The sequence below is a fragment of the Stegostoma tigrinum genome, chromosome 45 (assembly GCF_030684315.1).
Source record: "Stegostoma tigrinum isolate sSteTig4 chromosome 45, sSteTig4.hap1, whole genome shotgun sequence".
NCBI classification, from domain to species: domain Eukaryota; kingdom Metazoa; phylum Chordata; class Chondrichthyes; order Orectolobiformes; family Stegostomatidae; genus Stegostoma; species Stegostoma tigrinum.
In genome coordinates, this window is record NC_081398.1 from 13,553,347 (window position 1) to 13,579,298 (window position 25,952).

Here is a 25,952-nt window from a genome sequence, read left to right on the forward strand (position 1 = left end):
AGGTTTAGACGGATATAGGCCAAACACAGACAAACGGGACTAGTTCAGTTTCTCGGTGTCCTGTCATGAGTTGGTCAGAAGGACTTGTTTCCATGATTCTATCTCTCAAGTTATTATATTATATTACACTATATCTGCTTCCTCAGGCAGCACATTCCAGGCATCTAAGTGAAGAAACAAAACTTGCCTCTCTCATTTCTTTTTAGCTGAGACCAACGTCCCCCAATAAGTGACATTTCTACCCTGGGAAAAAGACTCCGACTATTCATTCTTTCCATTTCTTTGTCGATTATGTAACTACCAGGTTGCCCACATCCTCTGACATTCAAGTAAAAGCAAACCAAGTTTCCCCAATCTTTCCTCACAGCTAATATCAAACCAAGCAATGTCAAGGTTCTGTATCCTCTCTGAAGACTCCACATTTTTCTGGTAGTCTGACAACCAGAACTGTACACAATATTCCAAATGTGGCCTAACTAACGTTCTACACAGTTGCAACATGATTTACCAATTTTTATACTCTATGCCTCGACTGAGGAAGGCAAGCATGCCGTACACCTTCTTGGCCACCTTATCTACTTGCGTTGTCACTTTCTGGGAACTATGGCCAACACAGCTGGATCCCTCGGAATTTGACGCTTCCAAGAGTTCTGCTAGATACTGTATACTTCCATCCTGCATTCGATCTTCCAAGATGCATCACTTTGCTTTTGTCTGGATGGAATCCTATGTGCCATTCTCCAGTCAACCTATATCCTGCTGTACTCTCTGACACACCTCCTCAGTATCCACAGCTCCCCCAATCTTTGTGACATCCACAAAATAACTAATTAGACTATATACATTCTCCTCCAATTCATTTATACATTACAAAACATAGGTCCCAGCACCAATTTCTGCAGAACACCACTGGCCACAGATCTAGTCAGTAAAACACCCTTCTGCCAATGATTAAGCCAGTTCTGTATCCATTTTACCAGCTCACTGTAGATACCATGAGACTTCATATTTTGTATCACCCCGCCATGAGGACTCTCAAAGGCCTTGTTAAAGTCCATATAGCTAAGATCCACAACCCTGCCCTTGATCATCTTTGTCACTTCTTCAAAACATTTAATCAAGTTTGTAACTTGGGGATGTCGGTTTGATTCCTCCCGTAGCAGAGAGTGAAATTCAAATTTAATGGTGACATATTACAATTGATTGTTGTGAACGCCCATCTGCATCACCTTGTGTCCTTTGTGATATTTAAAAAGATGGTGGTGTTGGGTGTTTTGAAAGGCATTAAGGTGGACAAGTCCCCAGGGCCTGATTAGTCCTTTTCCAGAATGCTGAGGAAGGAAATTGCTGGGGCCTTATATGAAATCTATGTAGTTTACAGAAGAAGTCCAGAGGACTGGAGAATAGCCAACCTACTTACTTTGTTTAAGAAGGGCAACAGGGATAATGTTGGAAAATATGGTTATAGGTTAATGGTAGGGAAATTATTGGAGATGATTCTTGGGGATCGGATTTACTCTCGTTTGGAAAAGTATGGACTTACCATGACTTTGTGTGGAGAAGGTTGTATACACGCAGAGAACATAGGCAGAGCATCTCACCCTTCCTAAATAAACACCCAAGCGTAAAGTGCATTGGAAAGGCATCAACATAACACCTCTAATAATGTAACTGCTATTCCAGTTATATGATTCATAATGTTTTATGAAACGAGGCTGAAGCAATGCTATCCAAGCATGGCTTATAGATTCAGTAACATAAATGAACATGTGCTTGAAGTTAATTGGATTCAATACAGTTCCTGTCAGACGAAAAAATTAGAGGGAAACTGGAGCTTTACAGCCCTCATTACAGCCAAGCTAGATCTTTTCTTTCCTGTAAGATTACCAAAGATAATCTGACAATGTCTTGCCCTGACTTCAGCATAACATGCATGTTGGCCTCAGCAAGAAAAATGGCCAAATCACAATGTACTGGCTACAAACTGAAATAATGAAAAACAAACTTCACAGACAGCAGGAAGGAAAACCTTAACTATCAGAATTCAGTTTGCTACGCATCACCTTCCATACAATATTCCAGAGCAATGTGAAAACTTTCAAGAGCAGGCGATGATCTCGTGGTATTATCACTGGACTGTTAATCCACAGACTCAGATAATGTTCTGGGTACCCGGGTTCAAATCTTGCCACAGCAGACGGTGGAATTTGGATTCAATAAATATCTGGAACTAAGAGTCTAATGATAACCATGAAGCCATGGGGATCATCAGGAAAAAGCCATTTGGTTCACTAATGTCCTTCAGGGAAGGAGGCTGCCATCCTTGTCTGGTCTGGCCTACATGTGACTCCAGACCCACAGCAATGTGGTTGACTTGTAACCACCCTCTGAGCAATTACAGATGGGCAAGGAATGCTGCCTGGTCAGTGACACCTTCCCCCATGAATGAATAAATAAAGAAAAAAAATCATTATCATGGGTAAATTTAAAACCACATTGAAGAAAGGAAGCTGCATTCAGTTAGACCCTTTTCAGTTGGCACTTGCTTTTGTATGAAACAGCAACTAAAACATATCAGGTTTAACACAGCCCAATCCTCCCAGTTTCTCTAGTTTTAAATAAGTCTTCATATGTCCTCTCAGGTGGAAAATCAAAAGATTATATCACACGATGTGAAGATGAACAGTGAATTTTCTCAAACATCCTAAACAATAACTGGTCCCTGAGCCATCGCCTCTAATGAGCTCCCTTACAGTATCAAGTACTTATGTGGAACTCTCCACAGTGAGGAAAGTTACCTCAGAGCATAACAGGACCTCGATCAGATGGGCCAATGGTCCGATGAGCAGCAGATGGAGTTTAATTTAGATAAATGCAAGGTGCTGCATTTTGGAAAGGCAAATCAAGGCAGGGCTTATACACTTAATGGTAAGATCCTGACCAAACAGGCCTTGGAGTGCAGGTTCATAGTTACTTGAAAGTGGACTGACAGGTAGAAGGATAGTAAGGAAGATGTTTGGCATCTTGCTTTTCTTGGTCAATGCATTAAATATAGGATTTGGGAGGTCATGTTGCAGCTGTATAGGACATTAATTAGGCCACTTTTGGAATACTACATGAAAATTCTGGCCTTCCTGCTATTGGAAGGATGTTGTGAAACTTGAAAGGATTCAGGAAAGATTTACAACCATGTTTCCAGGGTTGGAGGGTGTGAGCTATACAGAGAGGTTAAATAGGCTGAGGCTATTTTCCATGGAGTCTTGGAGGCTGTGGTGTAACCTTGTAGAGGTTTATAAAATCACGAGAGGCGTGGATAGGGTGATTAGCCAAGGTTCTTTACCCCGGGGTGAGGGAGTCCAAAACTAGAGGCCACAGGTTCAAGGTGAGAGGGGAAAGATTTAAAAGGGACCTAAGGGGCAACCTATTTTTAAGCAGGGGGTGGTGCTTGTATGGAATGAGCTGCCGGATAAAGTGGCAGAGTCTGGTCCAATTAGAACGTTTAAAAGCCATCTGGATGATTATACGAATAGGAAGAATTCAAGAAGGATATGGCCCAGGTGTTGGCAAATGGGACTCGATTAATTTCGGATATATGGTCAGCATGGCCAGTTGGACTGAAGGGTCTGTTTCTGCGGTGTACAACTCCATGACCCTATGACCTGTAATACTGCAAAACACTGCGAAAATAACTCTCTGGCAGTGAATCTCTTCGAGAAGTTCTAAAAGCTTGACCAAGTGCCTCATGAATGCAAGCTCTTTTTTCAGAAATCTGCATTTGAAACAAAATTATCTGTTCCTTCCACGGGTGTATCAGCTGCTGTATTTTTCTGGGATGCTATCCTATCTTCCATAAGGCAACCACACTTCAACATGGTTGGCTAATGTTTTCTGAGCTGTCTGCAGCGTCTGATTCAGTTGACCAATCTCCGTCAAGAGATTGCCCTCACCGGGTCCCATGCAATCAAAAGCGTACAACGTTTTTACAGAATCGAAAACTTGATGATAACTAAATAAGCAAAGTCTGGCAAGCAAACTTCGAAGAGATTTTGAGTCTCACATGGATTGACTAATGTGAAAATACTGGGCCAAGGAGCGGGAGTAGGAGGTGGCCATTCAGCCTCTCAAGCATGTCCCACCATTCATAAAGGTCAGAGTGGATCTGGTTGTGGTCTCAGCTCCTTTTTTCTGTTTGCCCCACCATTATCTTGACTCACTTATCAATCAAAAATCTAATGAAATTGCTGGAGTAACTCAAGTCTAGCAGCATCAAAATCAAAAATTGCTGGGGAAACTTAGCGAGTTTGAGATCTGTGGAGAGAAAGCAGAGTCAACGTTTGGGTCCAGAGACCCTCATTCAGAGTTCTTCTGGTTACTGAGCCTGAAATTCTGCCTTCTCTCCACAGATCTCAAACTCACTAAGTTTCTCCAGCAATTTCTGATTTTGAATCAAAAATCTAGGTTAGCTTGGAATAAATTTAATGATCCAGCCTCCACTGCTTAATGGGAAGAAAATTCTACAGACGAGCAAACCTCAGAAAAAGCATCTTTCCTCATCTCAGTGTGAGCCAGATCTCCTGCTTTTAAATAATGTCCCTTATTTTGAGTCTTTTGAGGAATTGTCTTACGTAGAACAACACAGCACAGGTACAGGCCCTTTCGGCTGACAATGTTGCGCCAAACATAATACCAAATTAAACTAATCCCTTCTTGCCTGCCCGTGGTCCCCACCCCTCCATTCTTGGCATATTCATGTGCTTATCCAGAAATCTCTTAAATGCCCTTATCGTATCTGCCTCAACCACTAAGCTTTGTAATGCATTCTAGAACCCTACCATTCTGCATATTAAAAAACTTGCCCCTCATTTCCTTTGAACTTCCCTCACTCATTTTAAATGCATGCTCCTTCTCAGTATATGCCCTTTCCAGCTGCCTCAACATCTTGAACTTTCATTAAAATCACCTCTCATTCTTCTAAACTCCAATGAGGAAAGGCTCAACATGTTCAATACTTCATAAAATAACCTTAGGAGTTAAGTATACCACTGTAACACAATTCTATCCTTTTTTCAAATAAGGAGACCAAACATAGTGACAAAGTTGCTTTATCACTCGTGTGGTTCAGAGATGATGAGTAACACCTGGTTGCAAATTATAATTCTGCCACACTTACAATACACAAATTTATGGTATAGTGTAGGGGGTGGGCTTAGATTAGGTCACAGGTTGGTACAACATCGAGGGTCAAAGGGCCTGTTCTGCGCTGTATTGTTCTATGTAAACAGTTTGACATAAGGGAATTTGCTTGCCACCTCTCTGGCACATTCAGCACTGGCATAGTGGACCTGTGCAAATCCAAGTGATCCAAAGCCATTTCTCCCTAAATTGCACCACATTGGTTTCGTGGACAATGAAGTCAAAGAGGCTTGAAAGAAAGCGCAAAGAGACCGTTTTCACTGATCATGTTATTTAAGGCAATGTATGCACAAATATCATAATTTCTAGGTTTTAAAAGAGACTACCATTTTTGTTGGATCCTGGGGTGAACGTTGCTGGGCAGATTCTCAGCATTTATTGTTATCCCCAAATGAAGTGACTTACTCAGCCATTTCAGGAGACAGTTAGGAAGGAAACACACGTGTTTGGAGTCACAAATCAACCTTTCCTTTCTTAAAAGGCACAGTGACCTAGATGGGTTTTTACAACAATTGGTTCTAGTTAAATTGTCACCATTAGACAATTTACTGAATTAAAATTTTACAATAGGATCATCTGTGGAGGGAACCAATGCCCCCAGAACATTAAACCGGGGTTCTGGATATCTAATTCAGTGGTATTCCAGTATGCCATTGTCAGGGACTGTGTCATTGCCAAAAGATCCCAATGACACAATTTGTTTCTTAAAATGTATTATGTCACTCAAACGTCAATAGATTAAGACAATCTCAACGAGATGCCAGATTTATCTTCCATGAGGGAGGTGACAGCTTAGTGGTATTATCACAGGATCGTTAATCGAAAGACCCAGGGACCTGGATGTCAATCCCATCATAGCAGATGATGGGATTGACATCCCACAAAACAAAATCTGAAATTAAGAGTTTAGTGATGACCATGAAATCATTGTTATTGTTGAAAAAACCCATCTGGGTCACTAATGCCCTTTAGGGAAGGAAACTGCCTTCCTTACCCTGTATAGCCTACACATGACTCCAGGCCCACACAATGTGGGTTACTTTAAATTGACTTCTGGCCAATTAGGGATGGGTAATAATTGCTGGCCTAGCCTATGATACCCTCATCTCATGAAAAAACTTTACACATTCCATAAACGACTGGCAAATGCTTAGATTCGAGATTACAATTTCATCCCAGCCCTCTCTGTAACAAAACAAGTTCTAGATTTTGCAGCATAAGCACATGGGGATGCGTTAAATATCGCCCCACAAAACCCCCAGGTGAACACAAACAGCTGAACTGGATTGTAAATATTATATAGACCTTTTCCAATCAAACAGCATCTCATAAAAGGAATGGGAAGTACCAAGCTAGGAATTTGTCCCCAGTGTTACTTAAAACTCAATTGTACGCCAGCAGGAAGTACATCTCTTGATTGGTTTCCTTTTGGTATTTTGAAATGAACCGCAGATTCTTTAAAGTTAAATACTTCACTATTTCATCAAAAAAATTCCTTACTGCACAGATAAGCATCAAAATGCACCTTGTACAATTCACTTGAGGACAAGAATTCCAGAAACACAATGTTTTAAATCAGACACTTTACAGCTCATACAAGTGCCCTTCCTGCCACCTCTTAAAAAGACAAGAATCCTAAACTTGCATTTTTCTAATAGCTTCAGTAAAATATCCCAAGAAACATTACAGATGGAATGATAAGACTATTGGAGGGAGTAGGATGATAGCCCGGTCTCACTCACTAACAAAATGGATTTGAGGGATTTAAAGCTCTCAACAAAGAACAAAGAAACCTACAGCACAGGAAGAGACCCTTCGGCCCTCCAAGCCTGCGCCGATCAAGATCCTCTGTCTGACCTCTCGCATCTAAACTGCATGTAATTTGATGCAAGAAGTAATTCACTGAGGAGATATTAAACCAGGTGATGAAAAAAGGTTCAAGGAGCAAACTGCAGGTACAGTGGCAATGGTAGAGTCAGTTGGAAAATGGAAATGAGAATCTTCCAAATGGCATACAGCAGCAAACAACTATCAGCGAAAACATAAGTTGCTGGAGAAGCTCAGCAGATCTAGCAGCATCTGTGAAGAAAAAAAAATCAGTTTAACGTTTCAGGTCCAGTAGCCCTTCCTCAGTACTAAGGAAGGGTCACCGGATCCGTAACATCAATCCTGACTTTTATCTTCACACATGTTGCGAGACCTGCTGAGCTTTTCCAGCAACTTGTTTTTGTTCCTGATTTACAGCATTCGCAGTTCTTCCAGTTTTTATAACTGTGGGCAAGCAGGACTTGTCACAAGTTGCGTACGGGCAACAGATTTTTAGAGCAGCTCATGTTTAGAGTGCGGGAGGTTGGAGGTCAGCCTGGAACACTTTGGAATGGCAGAATCAACAGCTAACAAAGGATCAGGGCTTCAGAAACAGGTGAGCTGAGGTCGGGATGAAAATTGCGAGATAATAAAGCGTGAAGCTGAATGAACACAGCAGGCCAAGCAGCATCTTAGGAGCACAAAAGCTGATGTTTCGGGCCTAGACCCTTCATCTATATAAAAAAAAATTTACAATCCAGTTCAGCTGTTTGTGTTCATCTCAGGGTTTTGTGGGGCGATATCCACACTTTATTATCTCAGATTCTCCAGCATCTGCAATTCCCATTATCTCTAGGGATGGAGACTGGGTGCCTTAAGGCAGCGTTAGTAATTGAGAGAATCAAATTGTCTTGCTTCAGAAGAGGTCATGCTGTTGCAATATTTCAGCCCTCACTCCTCAGGACAGACACAAATATCACATTCCAAAGGGAACCAGAACTTACACTATGAGAAGAAAGTGCTGACTGGTTGGCAAGTCAACTCTGATCATTTAAGGGGCTGCCATTGACAAGGAACTGAAACTGGAGGGTAAACAGACTGAAGTCATTGTCCACATTGGCAGAAATGGCATAGGTAGGAAGAGTGACCATTGTTCTGCAACGGTAATTCAGGGAGCTAGGTAGAAAACCCAAATACATGTATTAGGAGCAAGATGATAGTAGGGAAGGAACAGGCCCACTCAAGGATAAAGGAAGGAGGTTACATGTGGAGCCACAGGAAGCGAGTAAGATCCTTAATGAGTACTTTATATCAGTATTTAAAGAGAGGGGCAAGAGGGATGTTGAGGTTAGGTGCATGAATTCTCTTGGGCAAATCAACATAACGAAGGAGAAAGCGTTGGGTGTCTTGAAATACATTAAGGTAGACAAGTCTCCAGGACTAGATGGGATCTTTCCCAGGATACTGTGGGAGGAGGGAAGGGAAAAAATAGCTTAGGGTTTAACAGATATCTTGGCCTCAAGCAAGGTTCCACAGGACTGGAGAATGGCCAATGTCATTCCTGTGTTTAAGAAGGAAAGCGGAAATAATCCAGGTAATTACAGGCTGGTGTATTGTGGAAGCTGTTGGAAAAGGATATATTCACATCTGGAAGCAAATGGACTTGTTAGTGATAGGATTGCAGATTTGGGCAGTGAACTGGCAGGTGGAGTTTAGTCCGGACAAATGCAAGGTGATGCATTTTGGAAGATCAAATTCAGGTACAAACTATACAAAAAATAGCATAATTGGCAAATTACTAACAAATATATAAAACCATAGCAATAATAGGAACTGCAGATGCTGGAGAATCTGAGATAATGAGGTGTACAGCTGATGAACACAAGCAAGCAGCGTCAGAGGAGCAGGAAAGCTGACATTTCGGGTCTGGTTGCTTCTTCAGAAAGACGTTTCGGGCCTAGACCCTTCTTCAGAAAAAAAAAATTGTTTCTAAGAAAGGGTCTAGGCCCGAAACTTCAGCCTTCCTGCTCCTCTGATGCTACCTATATAAAACCTTAGTTAGGCCACATTTGGAATATTGCATGCATTTCTGGTTGCCACACTACCAGAAGGACGTGGATTACTTTGGAGAAGTGCAAAGATTTACCAGGATGTTGCCTGGACTGGAGGTTTTAGCTATGAGGAGAAGTTGGATAAACTCAGAGAAGTTTTTTCACACGGGGGTCATGGGTGCCTGGAACGCATTGCCAGTGGAGGTGAAGAAAACAGCCACATTATCAACCATGAAAGGGAGGCAAATAAATAGATAGAAACCACATATGGGCAATAAGTTTCAGGTCTTAATAGAGGAGGAGTCAACATAGGCTTGGTGGGCCGAACGACCTGTTCTTGTTCATTCTTCTTTGTTGTTTTTAACTATTGCCCCACTCTGCATTTGAAATCTTTCGTTTAATTCAAAGAAGGGGCAAATCATGGATATGTTGCTTTTGTTTACAGAAGCGAAGACCCAGTACATGAGTATAAGTAGCTTCCAACAAGAATCATATTGGACAGATCGCAAAGAATTTGGCACTGACTCAGGTAAGAATAGCTATGCACTGATTTGTTTCAAGAACAAAAGCTGTTTTCTATCTTCACAGTAATTAATTGGAAGACATTCTTGATAATTGTGGTGCAACAAATCAAAGGCAATGGAGAGAGAGAGAGACAAGAGAGCGGGGGAGGGAGTGACCAGGCAGGAGAAATGCTAGGGAGACAAGCAATATCAGACACATGTGCACAAGACACAGTCTGGAAAGGAAACCATTAATATCAGTCAACATTTTCCCAGGACAGAAAGATGGTGATCAAGCAGTCAGATGGCATACTGTCATCAACACATTTTTGAAAGATTTCACCAAAGCACAGTGTATGGATGAGAAATAGAAGGACAAAGGATTGATCCTTGAGGAAGTCCAGCAGTTGGGGAAGGATTGGGAACAGAAGCTACAGTAGGAGATTCTTTAGCAATGACTGGATGAGTAAGCAGAAGGCAGTGCCACTGGAGAGGAGCTGTTGGAGGGCAATGATTAAGTCAGTCACGCCTAAGGCTGCAGACAGATCAAAAACAAGGAGTATTGATAAATCGTCATAACCAGTTTCTCTTGGATGTTTGTGACTTTAACAAAAGTTGCCTCAGGGTCACTGCAAGGAAAGAAAACACATTGGAAGGGTTGAAAGATGTAGCTGCACAAAAAAAAGCTTGGATTTGAACGACAACACCTTCAAGGGCTCTGGAGAGGGAAAGCAAATGATTTGCAATTTGCAAAGACCAGCATTTTCGTCCTCCTCCTAGGAGATAATATTGAAATTTTTTAACACTTTTCTTTGGGGGTGGGAAGGGCAGAAGAGATGGCCTATCTGGAAAGGGAACCATTAACATCCATGAACATACTGCCTAAGACGTAATCAAGGCAACCTGGTAGTGAACTGTTCTCAGCAAGTCTAACAACTGGATTTAAGTGACTCAGTAGATAGCACCCCTACTTCTAAAATACAAGGTTGCAGGTTCAAATCTTACTGCAAAGCTTGTGTCTGAATCACCAGCACAGAAATGAGGTCGTGCTGTGTTGTTAGAGGTACACTGATTCTTATAAGATGTTGAACTGAGGGCCCATTTTCTCAACTGGATGCATGTATAATATCTCTCATTACAGAGGACAGCACAGATATTTCTTCCCTTTGTTAGCCAAGGCTTACAGCTTAAGAACAGGGAAGTTATGCTGGAACAGTAAGAAAAGCACTGTCAGGATAGACAGGAAGAAACTTATTTTTCCTTGATGATTGGATCAATGACTTGGGTGGCAGGGTTGGTGGATACATAGATTTTAAGGCAACAGGCGCAAAGTTTAGCAGAGTATGAGGAAAAACTCTTTCACCAAGTTGCTGGTGGGAATTTAGGACTCATGTAATGTTAACTAAGGCAGATTCCCTCTTATCAAAGAATTATTTAGATGTATCCTTATCAAGACAATGCATGCAAGCCTGTTGCCCAAGTGCTGCAAAATTGAGCTAGAATACATCTTCTGGTTGCCAACCATTTTAACTCCCCCTCTAACTCCTTTGATGACATGTCCATCCTGAGCATCCTCCAGTGCCACAATGGCACCACACACAACCTGGAGAAGCAACACCTCATATTCCACCTCGGGAGCCTACAGCCTGATAACCTAAATGTGGAATTCACCAGTTTAAAATCTCTCCAACCCCAGCGTAATCCCACATCTAACCCTCCCTCTCATCCCCACTTCCTTGACCTGACACAACCTATTCATCTTCTCTCCCACCTATCCGCCCCTCCCACCTCATTGACCAATCCCCAGCACTCCCTACTTACACTCACCTATCATCATCCCACCTACCTTCCCTAACCCCACCGTCCTCCCTCTAGTTCCAGTTCCCTTTCCCCCTCCCCATTTCCCAATCTGAAACATCAACTCTCCTGCTCCTCCGATGCTGCCTGGCCTGCTGTGTTCCTCCAGCTCCATACTGAGTTGTCTCTAAAATAATTAGGTGCTTGTTTTTGACTAGTGTGGACATGGTGGGCTTTAGATCTGACTCACACACAAAAGGTAGCAAGAAATACGCAACAAATTCCCCAAAATACCAGTGACATTCCTGGGAAAATCCATGCAACAAAAGGAATGTTATCTTAATCGGGCACTGTAAGCCAATAGCCCTAAATATAAACCGTCAACGCTGGAAAGAAATGCCTAAAATGTCAACAAAAATTTTGGAAAAGTCAGAGTGCAAAGGAATTTGTTTTATTCAAAGGTCATTTTAAGCTGCTACACTTCTAACAAGCCTCAAGAAAATACAAAATTCTAAAAAATGTGCTGTTGAGAAGGGTCAATCAGGTCATCTATACCAGTGAGATATTGATATAGTTACCGAATAACTACAGTACAGGAGATCATTTCAGCCCCTTGAATACAGGCTGGCAGATAATATAAAAGGGTGCTGGCAAATGAATTATCAGAAATACTATGAAAGGGGTCCACCCAACTAGTTAGACAATAAATTCATCTGGATGCTTCACAGACTATAGTTAACATGAAAGCCAATCCAAAAATGAGAAGGATCACAATGATTTAAATGTCTCTTGGCCGAATACATAAAGGGGTATCTAAATGTATAAACAGTATAATAGAGATTATTAACAAATTAAGTAAATGAGAAAAGCTAGCGAGCAAACATACAAAAATAAAAAGTGAAACACAGCTTTATTTAAAAGCGAAACAAAAGTAATTGCAAATAACCATTGTTACAGAGACGGCAGGATCGGCCGATGCTGGAGAATCTGAGAATAACACGGTGTGAAGCTGGATGAACAGAGCAGGCCTAGGAGCAGAGGAGCAGGAAAGCTTCATGTTTCGGGTCAGGACCCTTCTTCAGAAATGAAGGGTCCCGACCCAAAACGTGAAGCTTTCCTGCTCCTCTGTTGCTGCTTGGCCTGCTGTCTTCATCCAGCTTCACACCATGTTATTGCAAATAACCATGATTTCTTTTCCCCAAAATGTATACAATTTAAATTTAATCATTTTATACAACAGTTGATAAATTTCTAAAAGCCTCCACCTCCTCCACCTGGTGGGAGACAAGGAGGAGGGGGTGAGATAGTGGAGGGGCGGGGGGGCAAGATGGGGGGAAATGGGCAACAGGAGGTTAACAGGAGACGGGAGGGGAGGGGAGGGGAAGGGAACATGGGGAGGAGGAGTAGACGAGACACGGTGGGGGGAGACACGGGAGGGGGAAGAGGAGACACGGGAGGGGGGAAGAGGAGACACGGGAGGGGGGAAGAGGAGACACGGGAGGGGGGGAAGAGGAGACACGGGGGGGGGAAGAGGAGACACGGGGGGGGGGAAGAGGAGACACGGGGGGGGGGAAGAGGAGACACGGGGGGGGGGGAAGAGGAGACACGGGGGGGGGGGGAGAGGAGACACGGGGGGGGGGGAAGAGGAGACACGGGGGGGGGGGGAAGAGGAGACACGGGGGGGGGGGAAGAGGAGACACGGGGGGGGGGAAGAGGAGACACGGGGGGGGGAAGAGGAGACACGGGGGGGGGAAGAGGAGACACGGGGGGGGGGAAGAGGAGACACGGGGGGGGGGAAGAGGAGACACGGGGGGGGGGAAGAGGAGACACGGGGGGGGGGAAGAGGAGACACGGGGGGGGGGGAAGAGGAGACACGGGGGGGGGAAGAGGAGACACGGGGGGGGGGAAGAGGAGACACGGGGGGGGGGAAGAGGAGACACGGGGGGGGGGAAGAGGAGACACGGGGGGGGGGGGAGAGGAGACACGGGGGGGGGGAGAGGAGGCACGGGGGGGGGGGAGAGGAGGCACGGGGGGGGGGAGAGGAGACACGGGGGGGGGGAGAGGAGACACGGGGGGGGGGAGAGAAGACACGGGGGGGGGAGAGAAGACACGGGGGGGGGGGAGAGAGAAGACACGGGGGGGGGGAGAGAAGACACGGGGGGGGGGAGAGAAGACACGGGGGGGGGGGAGAGAAGACACGGGGGGGGGGGAGAGAAGACACGGGGGGGGGGGAGAGAAGACACGGGGGGGGGGAGAGAAGACACGGGGGGGGGGGGAGAGAAGACACGGGGGGGGGGGAGAGAAGACACGGGGGGGGGGGAGAGAAGACACGGGGGGGGGGGAGAGAAGACACGGGGGGGGGGAGAGAAGACACGGGGGGGGGGGAGAGAAGACACGGGGGGGGGGGGAGAGAAGACACGGGGGGGGGGAGAGAAGACACGGGGGGGGGGAGAGAAGACACGGGGGGGGGGAGAGAAGACACGGGGGGGGGGGAGAGAAGACACGGGGGGGGGGGAGAGAAGACACGGGGGGGGGGGAGAGAAGACACGGGGGGGGGGGAGAGAAGACACGGGGGGGGGAGAGAAGACACGGGGGGGGGGAGAGAAGACACGGGGGGGGGGGAGAGAAGACACGGGGGGGGGGGGAGAGAAGACACGGGGGGGGGAGAGAAGACACGGGGGGGGGAGAGAAGACACGGGGGGGGGAGAGAAGACACGGGGGGGGGGAGAGAAGACACGGGGGGGGGGAGAGAAGACACGGGGGGGGGGAGAGAAGACACGGGGGGGGGAGAGAAGACACGGGGGGGGGAGAGAAGACACGGGGGGGGGGAGAAGACACGGGGGGGGGAGAAGACACGGGGGGGGGGAGAAGACACGGGGGGGGGGAGAAGACACGGGGGGGGGGAGAAGACACGGGGGGGGGGAGAAGACACGGGGGGGGGGAGAAGACACGGGGGGGGGGAGAAGACACGGGGGGGGGAGAAGACACGGGGGGGGGGAGAAGACACGGGGGGGGGGGAGAAGACACGGGGGGGGGGAGAAGACACGGGGGGGGGGAGAAGACACGGGGGGGGAGAGAAGACACGGGGGGGGAGAGGAGACACGGGGGGGGAGAGGAGACACGGGCGGGGAGAGGAGACACGGGGGGGGGGAGAGGAGACACGGGGGGGGGGAGAGGAGACACGGGGGGGGGGGGGAGAGGAGACACGGGGGGGGGGAGAGGAGACACGGGGGGGGGAGAGGAGACACGGGGGGGGGGAGAAGACACGGGGGGGGGGAGAAGACACGGGGGGGGGAGAAGACACGGGGGGGGGAGAAGACACGGGGGGGGGGAGAAGACACGGGGGGGGAGAAGACACGGGGGGGGGAGAAGACACGGGGGGGGGGAGAAGACACGGGGGGGGTGAAGACACGGGGGGGGGAGAAGACACGGGGGGGGGGAGAAGACACGGGGGGGGGAGAAGACACGGGGGGGGAGAAGACACGGGGGGGGAGAGGGGAAGGGGAGACACGGGGGGGAGGGGAAGGGGAAGGGGAGACACGGGGGGGGAGGGGAAGGGGAGAAACGGGGGGGAGGGGAAGGGGAGAAACGGGGGGGGAGGGGAAGGGGAGAAACGGGGGGGGGAGGGGAAGGGGAGAAACGGGGGGGAGGGGAAGGGGAGACACGGGGGGGAGGGGAAGGGGAGACACGGGGGGGGAGGGGAAGGGGTGACACGGGCGGGGGGGAGGGGAAGCACGGGGGGGGAGGGGAGACACGGGGGGGGAGGGGAGACACGGGGGGGGGAGGGGAGACACGGGGGGGGAGGGGAGACACGGGGGGGGGAGGGGAGACACGGGGGGGGGGAGGGGAGACACGGGGGGGGAGGGGAGACACGGGGGGGGGGGGGGGGGAGACACCGGGGGGGGGGGGAGACACGGGGGGGGAGGGGAGACACGGGGGGGGGGAGGGGAGACACGGGGGGGGGGGGGGGAGACACGGGGGGGGGAGGGGAGACACGGGGGGGGAGGGGAGACACGGGGGGGGGGAGGGGAGACACGGGGGGGGGGAGGGGAGACACGGGGGGGGGAGGGGAGACACGGGGGGGGGAGGGGAGACACGGGGGGGGGGAGGGGAGACACGGGGGGGGGAGGGGAGACACGGGGGGGGAGGGGAGACACGGGGGGGGGAGACACGGGGGGGGAGGGGAGACACGGGGGGGGAGGGGAGACACGGGGGGGGAGGGGAGACACGGGGGGGGAGGGGAGACACGGGGGGGGGAGGGGAGACACGGGGGGGGGAGGGGAGACACGGGGGGGGGAGGGGAGACACGGGGGGGGGAGAGGAGACACGGGGGGGGGAGAGGAGACACGGGGGGGGAGAAGACACGGGGGGGAGAGGGGAAGGGGAGACACGGGGGGGGAGGGGAGGGGAAGGGGAGACACGGGGGGGGAGGGGAAGGGGAGAAACGGGGGGGGAGGGGAAGGGGAGAAACGGGGGGGAGGGGAAGGGGAGACACGGGGGGGAGGGGAAGGGGAGACACGGGGGGGGAGGGGAAGGGGTGACACGGGCAGGGGGGAGGGGAAGCACGGGGGGGGAGGGGAGACACGGGGGGGGGAGGGGAGACACGGGGGGGGGAGGGGAGACACGGGGGGGGGAGGGGAGACACGGGGGGGGGGAGGGGAGACACGGGGGGGGGGAGGGGAGACACGGGGGGGGGGAGGGGAGACACGGGGGGGGGAGGGGAGACACGGGGGGGGGAGGGGAGACACGGGGGGGGGAGGGGAGACACGGGGGGGGGAGAGGGGAGACACGGGGGGGGGAGGGGAGACACGGGGGGGGGAGGGGAGACACGGGGGGGGGAGGGGAGACACGGGGGGGGGAGACACGGGGGGGGAGGGGAGACACGGGGGGGGGAGGGGAGACACGGGGGGGGGGAGGGGAGACACGGGGGGGGGAGGGGAGACACGGGGGGGGAGGGGAGACACGGGGGGGGAGGGGAAGGGGTGACACGGGCAGGGGGGAGGGGAAGCACGGGGGGGAGGGGAGACACGGGGGGGGAGGGGAGACACGGGGGGGGAGGGGAGACACGGGGGGGGGAGGGGAGACACGGGGGGGGGGGGAGACACGGGGGGGGGGAGGGGAGACACGGGGGGGGGGAGGGGAGACACGGGGGGGGAGGGGAGACACGGGGGGGGGAGGGGAGACACGGGGGGGGGAGGGGAGACACGGGGGGGGAGGGGAGACACGGGGGGGAGGGGAGACACGGGGGGGAGGGGAGACACGGGGGGGGAGGGGAGACAGGGGAGGGGGAGGGGAGACACGGGGGGGGAGGGGAGACACGGGGGGGAGGGGAGACACGGGGGGGAGGGGAGACACGGGGGGGAGGGGAGACACGGGGGGGAGGGGAGACACGGGGGGGGAGGGGAGACACGGGGGGGGAGGGGAGACACGGGGGGGGAGGGGAGACACGGGGGGGGAGGGGAGACACGGGGGGGGAGGGGAGACACGGGGGGGGAGGGGAGACACGGGGGGGGAGGGGAGACACGGGGGGGGAGGGGAGACACGGGGGGGGAGGGGAGACACGGGGGGGGAGGGGAAGGGGAGACACGGGGGGGGAGGGGAAGGGGAGACACGGGGGGGGGAAGGGGAGACACGGGGGGGGGAAGGGGAGACACGGGGGGGGAGGGGAAGGGGAGACACGGGGGGGAGGGGAAGGGGAGACTGGGAGATACGGGGTGGGGGGGAGAGGAAGGGGAGATACGGGGGGGAGGGGAAGGGGAGACTGGGAGATACGGGGTGGGGGGGAGGGGAAGGGGAGACACGGGGGGGGGGGGAAGGGGAGACACGGGGGGGGGAAGGGGAGACACGGGGGGGGGGAAGGGGAGACACGGGGGGGGGGAAGGGGAGACACGGGGGGGAGGGGAAGGGGAGACACGGGGGGGGGAGGGGAAGGGGAGACACGGGGGGGGAGGGGAAGGGGAGACACGGGGGGGGGAGGGGAAGGGGAGACTGGGAGATACGGGGTGGGGGGGTTGGGAAGGGGAGACACGGGGCGGAGGGGAAGGGGAGACACGGGGCGGAGGGGAAGGGGAGACACGGGGGGGGAGGGGAAGGGGAGACACGGGGGGGGAGGGGAAGGGGAGACTGGGAGATACGGGGTGGGGGGGGAGGGGAAGGGGAGATACGGGGGGGAGGGGAAGGGGAGACTGGGAGATACGGGGTGGGGGGGAGGGGAAGGGGAGACACGGGGGAGGGGAAGGGGAGACACGGGGGGGGGAAGGGGAGACACGGGGGGGGGAAGGGGAGACACGGGGGGGGAGGGGAAGGGGAGACACGGGGGGGGAGGGGAAGGGGAGACACGGGGGGGGAGGGGAAGGGGAGACACGGGGGGGGAGGGGAAGGGGAGACTGGGAGATACGGGGTGGGGGGGAGGGGAAGGGGAGATACGGGGGGGAGGGGAAGGGGAGACTGGGAGATACGGGGTGGGGGGGAGGGGAAGGGGAGACACGGGGGGGGGAAGGGGAGACACGGGGGGGGGAAGGGGAGACACGGGGGGGGGAAGGGGAGACACGGGGGGGGGAAGGGGAGACACGGGGGGGGAGGGGAAGGGGAGACACGGGGGGGGAGGGGAAGGGGAGACACGGGGGGGGAGGGGAAGGGGAGACACGGGGGGGGAGGGGAAGGGGAGACACGGGGGGGGAGGGGAAGGGGAGACACGGGGGGGGAGGGGAAGGGGAGATACGGGGTGGGGGGGAGGGGAAGGGGAGACACGGGGCGGAGGGGAAGGGGAGACACGGGGCGGAGGGGAAGGGGAGACACGGGGCGGAGGGGAAGGGGAGACACGGGGCGGAGGGGAAGGGGAGACACGGGGCGGAGGGGAAGGGGAGACACGGGGCGGAGGGGAAGGGGAGACACGGGGCGGAGGGGAAGGGGAGACACGGGGCGGAGGGGAAGGGGAGACACGGGGCGGAGGGGAAGGGGAGACACGGGGCGGAGGGGAAGGGGAGACACGGGGCGGAGGGGAAGGGGAGACACGGGGCGGAGGGGAAGGGGAGACACGGGGCGGAGGGGAAGGGGAGACACGGGGCGGAGGGGAAGGGGAGACACGGGGCGGAGGGGAAGGGGAGACACGGGGCGGAGGGGAAGGGGAGACACGGGGCGGAGGGGAAGGGGAGACACGGGGCGGAGGGGAAGGGGAGACACGGGGCGGAGGGGAAGGGGAGACACGGGGCGGAGGGGAAGGGGAGACACGGGGCGGAGGGGAAGGGGAGACACGGGGCGGAGGGGAAGGGGAGACACGGGGCGGAGGGGAAGGGGAGACACGGGGCGGAGGGGAAGGGGAGACACGGGGCGGAGGGGAAGGGGAGACACGGGGCGGAGGGGAAGGGGAGACACGGGGCGGAGGGGAAGGGGAGACACGGGGCGGAGGGGAAGGGGAGACACGGGGCGGAGGGGAAGGGGAGACACGGGGCGGAGGGGAAGGGGAGACACGGGGCGGAGGGGAAGGGGTGACACGGGGCGGAGGGGAAGGGGTGACACGGGGCGGAGGGGAAGGGGTGACACGGGGCGGAGGGGAAGGGGTGACACGGGGATGGGGGGACACGGGGCGGAGGGGAAGGGGTGACACGGGGATGGGGGGACACGGGGCGGAGGGGAAGGGGTGACACGGGGATGGGGGGGACACGGGGATGGGGGGGACACGGGGATGGGGGGGACACGGGGATGGGGGGGACACGGGGATGGGGGGTGAAGAGGGGACTGGGAGATACGGGGTGGGGGGGGAGGGGAAGGGGAGACAAGGGGGGGTGGGCGGGGAAAGAGGGGACTGGGAGATACGGGGTGGGGGGGAGGGGAAGGGGGGAAGGGGAGACACGGGGGATGGGGGTGAAGAGGGACACAGGGTGGGGGGGGAGAGAGGGGACTGGGAGATACGGGGAGGGGGGGAGGGGAAGGGGAGACATGGGGGGGAGGGGGGAAGGGGAGACACGCGGGGGGGTGACACGGGGGGGAGGGGGAGGGGAGACACCGGGGGGGGGGAGGGGAGACACGGGGGGGGGAGGGGAGACACGGGGGGGGGAGGGGAGACACGGGGGGGGGGGAGGGGAGACACGGGGGGGGGGGGGGGAGACACGGGGGGGGGAGGGGAAGGGGTGACACGGGGCGGAGGGGAAGGGGTGACACGGGGCGGAGGGGAAGGGGTGACACGGGGATGGGGGGGACACGGGGATGGGGGGGACACGGGGATGGGGGGGACACGGGGATGGGGGGGACACGGGGATGGGGGGGACACGGGGATGGGGGGTGAAGAGGGGACTGGGAGATACGGGGTGGGGGGGGAGGGGAAGGGGAGACAAGGGGGGGTGGGCGGGGAAAGAGGGGACTGGGAGATACGGGGTGGGGGGGAGGGGAAGGGGGGAAGGGGAGACACGGGGGATGGGGGTGAAGAGGGACACAGGGTGGGGGGGGAGAGAGGGGACTGGGAGATACGGGGAGGGGGGGGAGGGGAAGGGGAGACATGGGGGGGAGGGGGGAAGGGGAGACACGCGGGGGGGTGACACGGGGGGGAGGGGGAGACACCGGGGGGGGGGGGAAGGGGAGACACGGGGGGGGGGAGGTGAAGGGGTGACACGGGGGGGGGAGGAGAAGGGGTGACACGGGGGGGGGGAGGAGAAGGGGTGACACGGGAGGGGGGAGGGGGAAGGGGTGACACGGGGGGGGAGGGGGAAGGGGTGACACGGGGGGGAGGGGGAAGGGGTGACACGGGGGGGGGGAAGAGGGGAATGGGGGGACACGGGGTGCGGGGGAAGAGGGGAAGGGGAGACACGGGGGGGAGGGGTCATGGGGAGACAGGTGGGGAGGGGAGGGGAGCGGAAGGGGAAGGGGAGACAGGTGGGGAGGGGAGACGTGGGGGAGGGGCAGGGGAATGAGGGACACGGAGTTGGTGGGGAATGAGGGGCACGGAGTGGGGGGGGGAATGAGGGGCACGGGGTGGGGTGGGATTTCAGGGAATGGGGGGGGATATCGGGGAAGGGTGGAATATCGGGGAGGAGGTGGGAAGAGAGGGGTGAAACGGGGAGGGGGTAAAATCGGGGAGGAGGGTGAGGGGGAAATCGGGGAGGGGGGAAATGTCGGGGGGGGAATGAAGTCGGGGGGGGGAATGAAGTCGGGGGGGGAATGAAGTCGGGGGGGGGGAATGAAGTCGGGGGGGGGGGAATGAAGTCGGGGGGGGGGAATGAAGTCGGGGGGGGGGAATGAAGTCGGGGGGGGGGAATGAAGTCGGGGGGGGGGAATGAAGTCGGGGGGGGGGGAATGAAGTCGGGGGGGGGGAATGAAGTCGGGGGGGGGAATGAAGTCGGGGGGGGGGAATTAAGTCGGGGGGGCAAGTCGGGGAGGGGGAAATCGGGGAGGGGGAAATCGGGGAGGGGGAAGAGACTGGGGGGGGTTAAGGGACGGGTTGGGGGGGGTTAAGGGACGGGTTGGGGGGGGTTAAGGGACGGGTTGGGGGAGAAGGGACGGGTTGGGGAAGAAGAGGAAATCGGGGAGGGGGGGGGAAAAGGAAATCGGGGAGGAGGGGGGGGAAGGGGAAATCGGGGAGGAGGGGGGGGAAATCGGGGAGGAGGGGGGGGGAGGGGAAATCGGGGAGGAGGGGGGGGAGGGGAAATCGGGGAGGAGGGGGGGAAGGGGAAATCGGGGAGGAGGGGGGGAAGAGGAAATCGGGGAGGAGGGGGGGAAGAGGAAATCGGGGAGGGGGGGGGGAAGGGGAAATCGGGGAGGAGGGGGGGGAAGGGGAAATCGGGGGGGGAGGGGAAATCGGGGAGGGGGGGAGGGGAAATCGGGGGGGGGGAAGGGGAAATCGGGGAGGGGGGGGAAGGGGAAATCGGGGAGGGGGGGAAGGGGAAATCGGGGAGGATGGGGGAAAGGGGAAATCGGGGAGGATGGGGGAAAGGGGGGGGGGTTAAGGGACCGGTGGGGGGAGAAGGGACGGGTTGGGGGAGAAGGGACGGGTTGGGGGAGAAGGGACGGGTTGGGGGAGAAGGGACGGGTTGGGGGAGAAGGGGAAATCGGGGAGGAGGGGGGGGAAGGGGAAATCGGGGACGGGGGAGAAGGGGAAATCGGGGAGGGGGGGAAGGGGAAATCGGGGAGGATGGGGGAAAGGGGAAATCGGGGAGGATGGGGGAAAGGGGGGGGGGTTAAGGGACCGGTGGGGGGAGAAGGGACGGGTTGGGGGAGAAGGGACGGGTTGGGGGAGAAGGGACGGGTTGGGGGAGAAGGGGAAATCGGGGAGGAGGGGGGGGAAGGGGAAATCGGGGACGGGGGAGAAGGGGAAATCGGGGAGGGGGGAAAGGGGAAATCGGGGAGGATGGGGGAAAGGGGAAATCGGGGAGGATGGGGGAAAGGGGAAATCGGGGAGGATGGGGGAAAGGGCGGGGTTAAGGGACCGGTGGGGGGAGAAGGGACGGGTTGGGGGAGAAGGGACGGGTTGGGGGAGAAGGGACGGGTTGGGGGAGAAGGGACGGGTTGGGGGAGAAGGGGAAATCGGGGAGGGGGGGGGGAAGGGGAAATCGGGGACGGGGGAGAAGGGGAAATCGGGGAGGGGGGGGAAGGGGAAATCGGGGAGGGGGGGGAAGGGGAAATCGGGGAGGGGGGGGAAGGGGAAATCGGGGAGGATGGGGGGGGGAAGGGGAAATCGGGGGGGGGGGGAAGGGGAAATCGGGGAGGATGGGGGGGGGAAGGGGAAATCGGGGAGGACGGGGGGGAAGGGGAAATCGGGGAGGACGGGGGAAAGGGGAAATCGGGGAGGACGGGGAAAAGGGGAAATCGGGGAGGACGGGGAAATCGGAAATCGGGGAGGACGGGGGAAAGAGAGGGGTGGAGGGAAAATCGGGGAGGGGTGAGGGGGAAAATCGGGGAGGGGGAAAATCGGGGAGGGGGAAAATCGGGGAGGGGGAAAATCGGGGAGGGGGAAAATCGGGGAGGGGGAAGGGGAAATCGGGGAGGGGGAAGGGGAAATCGGGGAGGGGGGAAAGGGGAAATCGGGGAGGGGGGAAAGGGGAAATCGGGGAGGATGGGGGAAAGGGGAAATCGGGGAGGACGGGGGAAAGGGGGGGGGGGGTTAAGGGACCGGTGGGGGGAGAAGGGACGGGTTGGGGGAGAAGGGACGGGTTGGGGGAGAAGGGACGGGTTGGGGGAGAAGGGGAAATCGGGGAGGAGGGGGGGGGGGAAGGGGAAATCGGGGAGGGGGGGGAGGGGAAATCGGGGAGGATGGGGGGGGGAAGGGGAAATCGGGGAGGATGGGGGGGGAAGGGGAAATCGGGGAGGACGGGGGAAAGGGGAAATCGGGGAGGACGGGGGAAAGGGGAAATCGGGGAGGACGGGGAAAAGGGGAAATCGGGGAGGACGGGGAAATCGGAAATCGGGGAGGACGGGGGAAGAGAGGGGTGGAGGGAAAATCGGGGAGGGGTGAGGGGGAAAATCGAGGAGGGGGAAAATCGGGGTGGGGGAAAATCGGGGTGGGGGAAAATCGGGGTGGGGGAAAATCGGGGAGGGGGAAAATCGGGGAGGGGGAAAATCGGGGAGGGGGAAAATCGGGGAGGGGGCAGAAAGGGGGGAAATCAGGGAGGAAAGGGGTGGAGGAAAGGGGAAATTGGGGAGGGGGGAGGAGGGGGTGGGGGAAAGGGTGAATCGGGGAGGAGGGGGGAAAGAGAGTGGTGGGGAAAATCGGGGAGGGGGAAAATCGGGGAGGGGGAAAATCGGGGAGGGGGAAAATCGGGGAGGGGGAAAATCGGGGAGGGGGAAAATCGGGGAGGGGGAAAATCGGGGAGGGGGGGAAGGGGAAATCAGGGAGGGGGGGAAGGGGAAATCGGGGAGGGGGGGGAAGGGGAAATCGGGGAGGGGGGGAAGGGGAAATCGGGGAGGGGGGGGGAAGGGAAATCGGGGAGGGGGGAAAGGGGAAATCGGGGAGGACGGGGGAAAGGGGAAATCGGGGAGGACGGGGGAAAGGGGAAATCGGGGAGGACGGGGGACCGGTGGGGGGAGAAGGGACGGGTTGGGGGAGAAGGGACGGGTTGGGGGAGAAGGGACGGGTTGGGGGAGAAGGGGAAATCGGGGAGGGGTGAGGGGGAAAATCGGGGAGGGGGAAAATCGGGGAGGGGGAAAATCGGGGAGGGGGAAAATCGGGGAGGGGGAAAATCGGGGAGGGGGAAAATCGGGGAGGGGGAAAATCGGGGAGGGGGCAGAAAGGGGGGAAATCAGGGAGCAAAGGGGTGGAGGAAAGGGGAAATTGGGGAGGGGGGAGGAGGGGGTGGGGGAAAGGGTGAATCGGGGAGGAGGGGGGAAAGAGAGTGGTGGGGGAAATCGGGGAGGGGGGAAGAGAGGGGTGAGGGGGAAATCGGGGAGGGGGGAAGAGAGGGGTGAGGGGGGGAAGAGAGGGGGGAGGGGGGGAAGAGAGGGGAATCGGGGAAGAGAGGGGTGAGGGGGATGAAAGGGGGGAATCGGGGAGCGGCGGGGGGGGGGGGGGCAAGATAGTGGAGGGGGGCGGGGAGTCAGTTCCTTGCCTTACCCGGAGAGCCGAGAGGTCGATGTCGTCCAGACTGCGGGCGGGAGGCTCGTTCGCCATCTTCCTGCGCCGCCTGATGGCCGGGGAGAGGGGTTCGGGCCCTTTCTGTGTTCAACCGTGAGCAGAGGCCGAGCCCGCGGCCCCGTTTTCAACAGACTCACGGGCGCCGGACACTGACTGACGGGGCGGAGGATGGAGGGGTTGTGGGGGTGCGGTTAGATCTCTCCACCTCAACCTTTTGTTACTCTGCTACGGCTGGGCGAATGGGGTCAGGTGAAACGGGACCTGTCCTTACGGTGTTGGGCGGGGGCAGCTGCCGTTGGTGAAGATCTGCCACCGTTCCGTCCTCTCCTCCGCCTCCATTCCCCGGTTCCAAACGACAACCTACTTCTCTCCCCAACGCCAACCCTCGACCGGTAACCAGGGGCAACGCCGCCGACACGCCCAGACTCCTGACGTTTAACCCCGCCCACTGTAGGGCGTCATGATGCCCGCCCCCACGTTTGACCTCCGTCGGACGTCATAGGCCGGCCCAGCCGCGTGACGTTGGTTTTACCCCTCCTATGAGAACGTCAGGTTCTCCACGCCCCGTCCCCTCAGACCAATCGGAACACCACCTGACGCGCCCCCGGTCCGTGCAGTTCTCCGTTTCCGCCTCCCCGCCGGCTGTCGCTCCGCACTGTTTTGACGTCACGGCCTCCTAACATGAAAGACGCGGACGTCACTTAACCACCGGACCTGGGTGACGTCACCGACAAGCCGTAATGCCATTCGCTCCCCTCGTGAAACGTGCTCGCGCCTGCGCTCCAGCTCGTCCTTAAGCCCCAACATTGCGCCTGCGTACTCCGAGCCGAAGGCGCGTCTGAGATGATGTACCTGGTTGATGATGCTTTGATGAGCTCCAAATGAAGGCTTCATTCCATTGGAAACCAGAGGGAGGGGATATTCTGTGTAAGAGCATACAGGATGGTAATGGGACAGTTCTCACTAAGACTGCTGGTGGTTTAACCTGAGGGTCACCAGACCTCAGGTGAGGGGAAAGTGGGCCTTCGATTTACCACAGACATTGCATCTCAGTCTAATACAGACGTCAACCTACTGAGTACCTGAATGGATAACACGCCTCTATACAATGCAAATCGAAATCTAAGCGTTAGTCCACGTACAAACTAGGGCAGGACTTATACAATTAATGATAGGGCCTTAGATAATGTGGTGGAACATAGCAACCAGGGGTGCAGGCAAGTTTTTGGCATGTTGGTTAAAAGGTTATTTGCCACGCATGTCTTCAGTGCTCAGTCCTTTGAGTTGGGATGTCATATTGAGGTTGTACAGCATGGTGGTGAGGTCTGTTCTTTGAGTAATGTATGCAGTTCTGGTCACCAGGTTACAAGAAGGATATTCTTAAACTGGAGAGGATTCAAAAGAGGTTGTTGGTGAGCATGGAAAATTTGAGTGATAAGGAAAGGCTGGAATATTTTTCACTGGAGCATAGGAATTTGAGAGGTGAACTTAGATTTGTAAAATCATGAAGGTTAATGGAAGGTATCTTTTCCCTAGGATTGGGGATTTCAAGACTAGGGAGCACATTTTTAATGGCAGAGGTGAGATTTTAAAAAGCTGTGAGGGGAAAATCTTTTTACATAAGGTGGTTTTTGTGGAATGAACTTCATTAGGAAGTGGTGGATGTGGGCACAGTTAGAAAATTTTTTTTTAAAATTTGGACAGGTACATGAATTGGAAAGGTTTGGAGGGATATGGGCCAAAAGCAGGCAGGTGGAATTAATTTAGTTCAGTATTACGATCAGCATAGGCTGATTGGACCAAAGGGTCTGTTTCCATTCTGTATGACTCTATATCTATAATGTTGTAGCTATTATAGACCTGGTTGCAAGAAGGACAAGACTGTTAGCTTAACGTTCCAGATTTAGATGTCCATGCAAGACAGAGATCGATATTTTTTATTTTCAAAAATGTGCATTGGTCATAAAAAAATCTTTAAATACATGCAAAGTCACTAAAGCAGTCCTGTTCTGTACAGTAACAGATGGAGAAACAAACTAATGT

General features: G+C 55.6%; 1 protein-coding gene across 4 annotated transcripts in view; it reads right to left on the reverse strand.

Moving 5' to 3' along the window:
- Positions 1–24,584, reverse strand: part of LOC125448720 (misshapen-like kinase 1) — a 256,094-nt gene extending 231,510 nt beyond the window's left edge. For all 4 annotated transcript variants that reach the window (XM_048524198.2, XM_048524197.2, XM_048524196.2 and 1 more), the window contains exon 1: positions 23,889–24,584. In XM_048524198.2, coding sequence (XP_048380155.1) covers positions 23,889–23,945 — 57 coding nt within the window. In that variant the 5' untranslated portion in view covers positions 23,946–24,584. The remainder of the gene's footprint in view (positions 1–23,888) is intronic.
- Between the last annotated feature and the right edge of the window lie 1,368 nt (positions 24,585–25,952).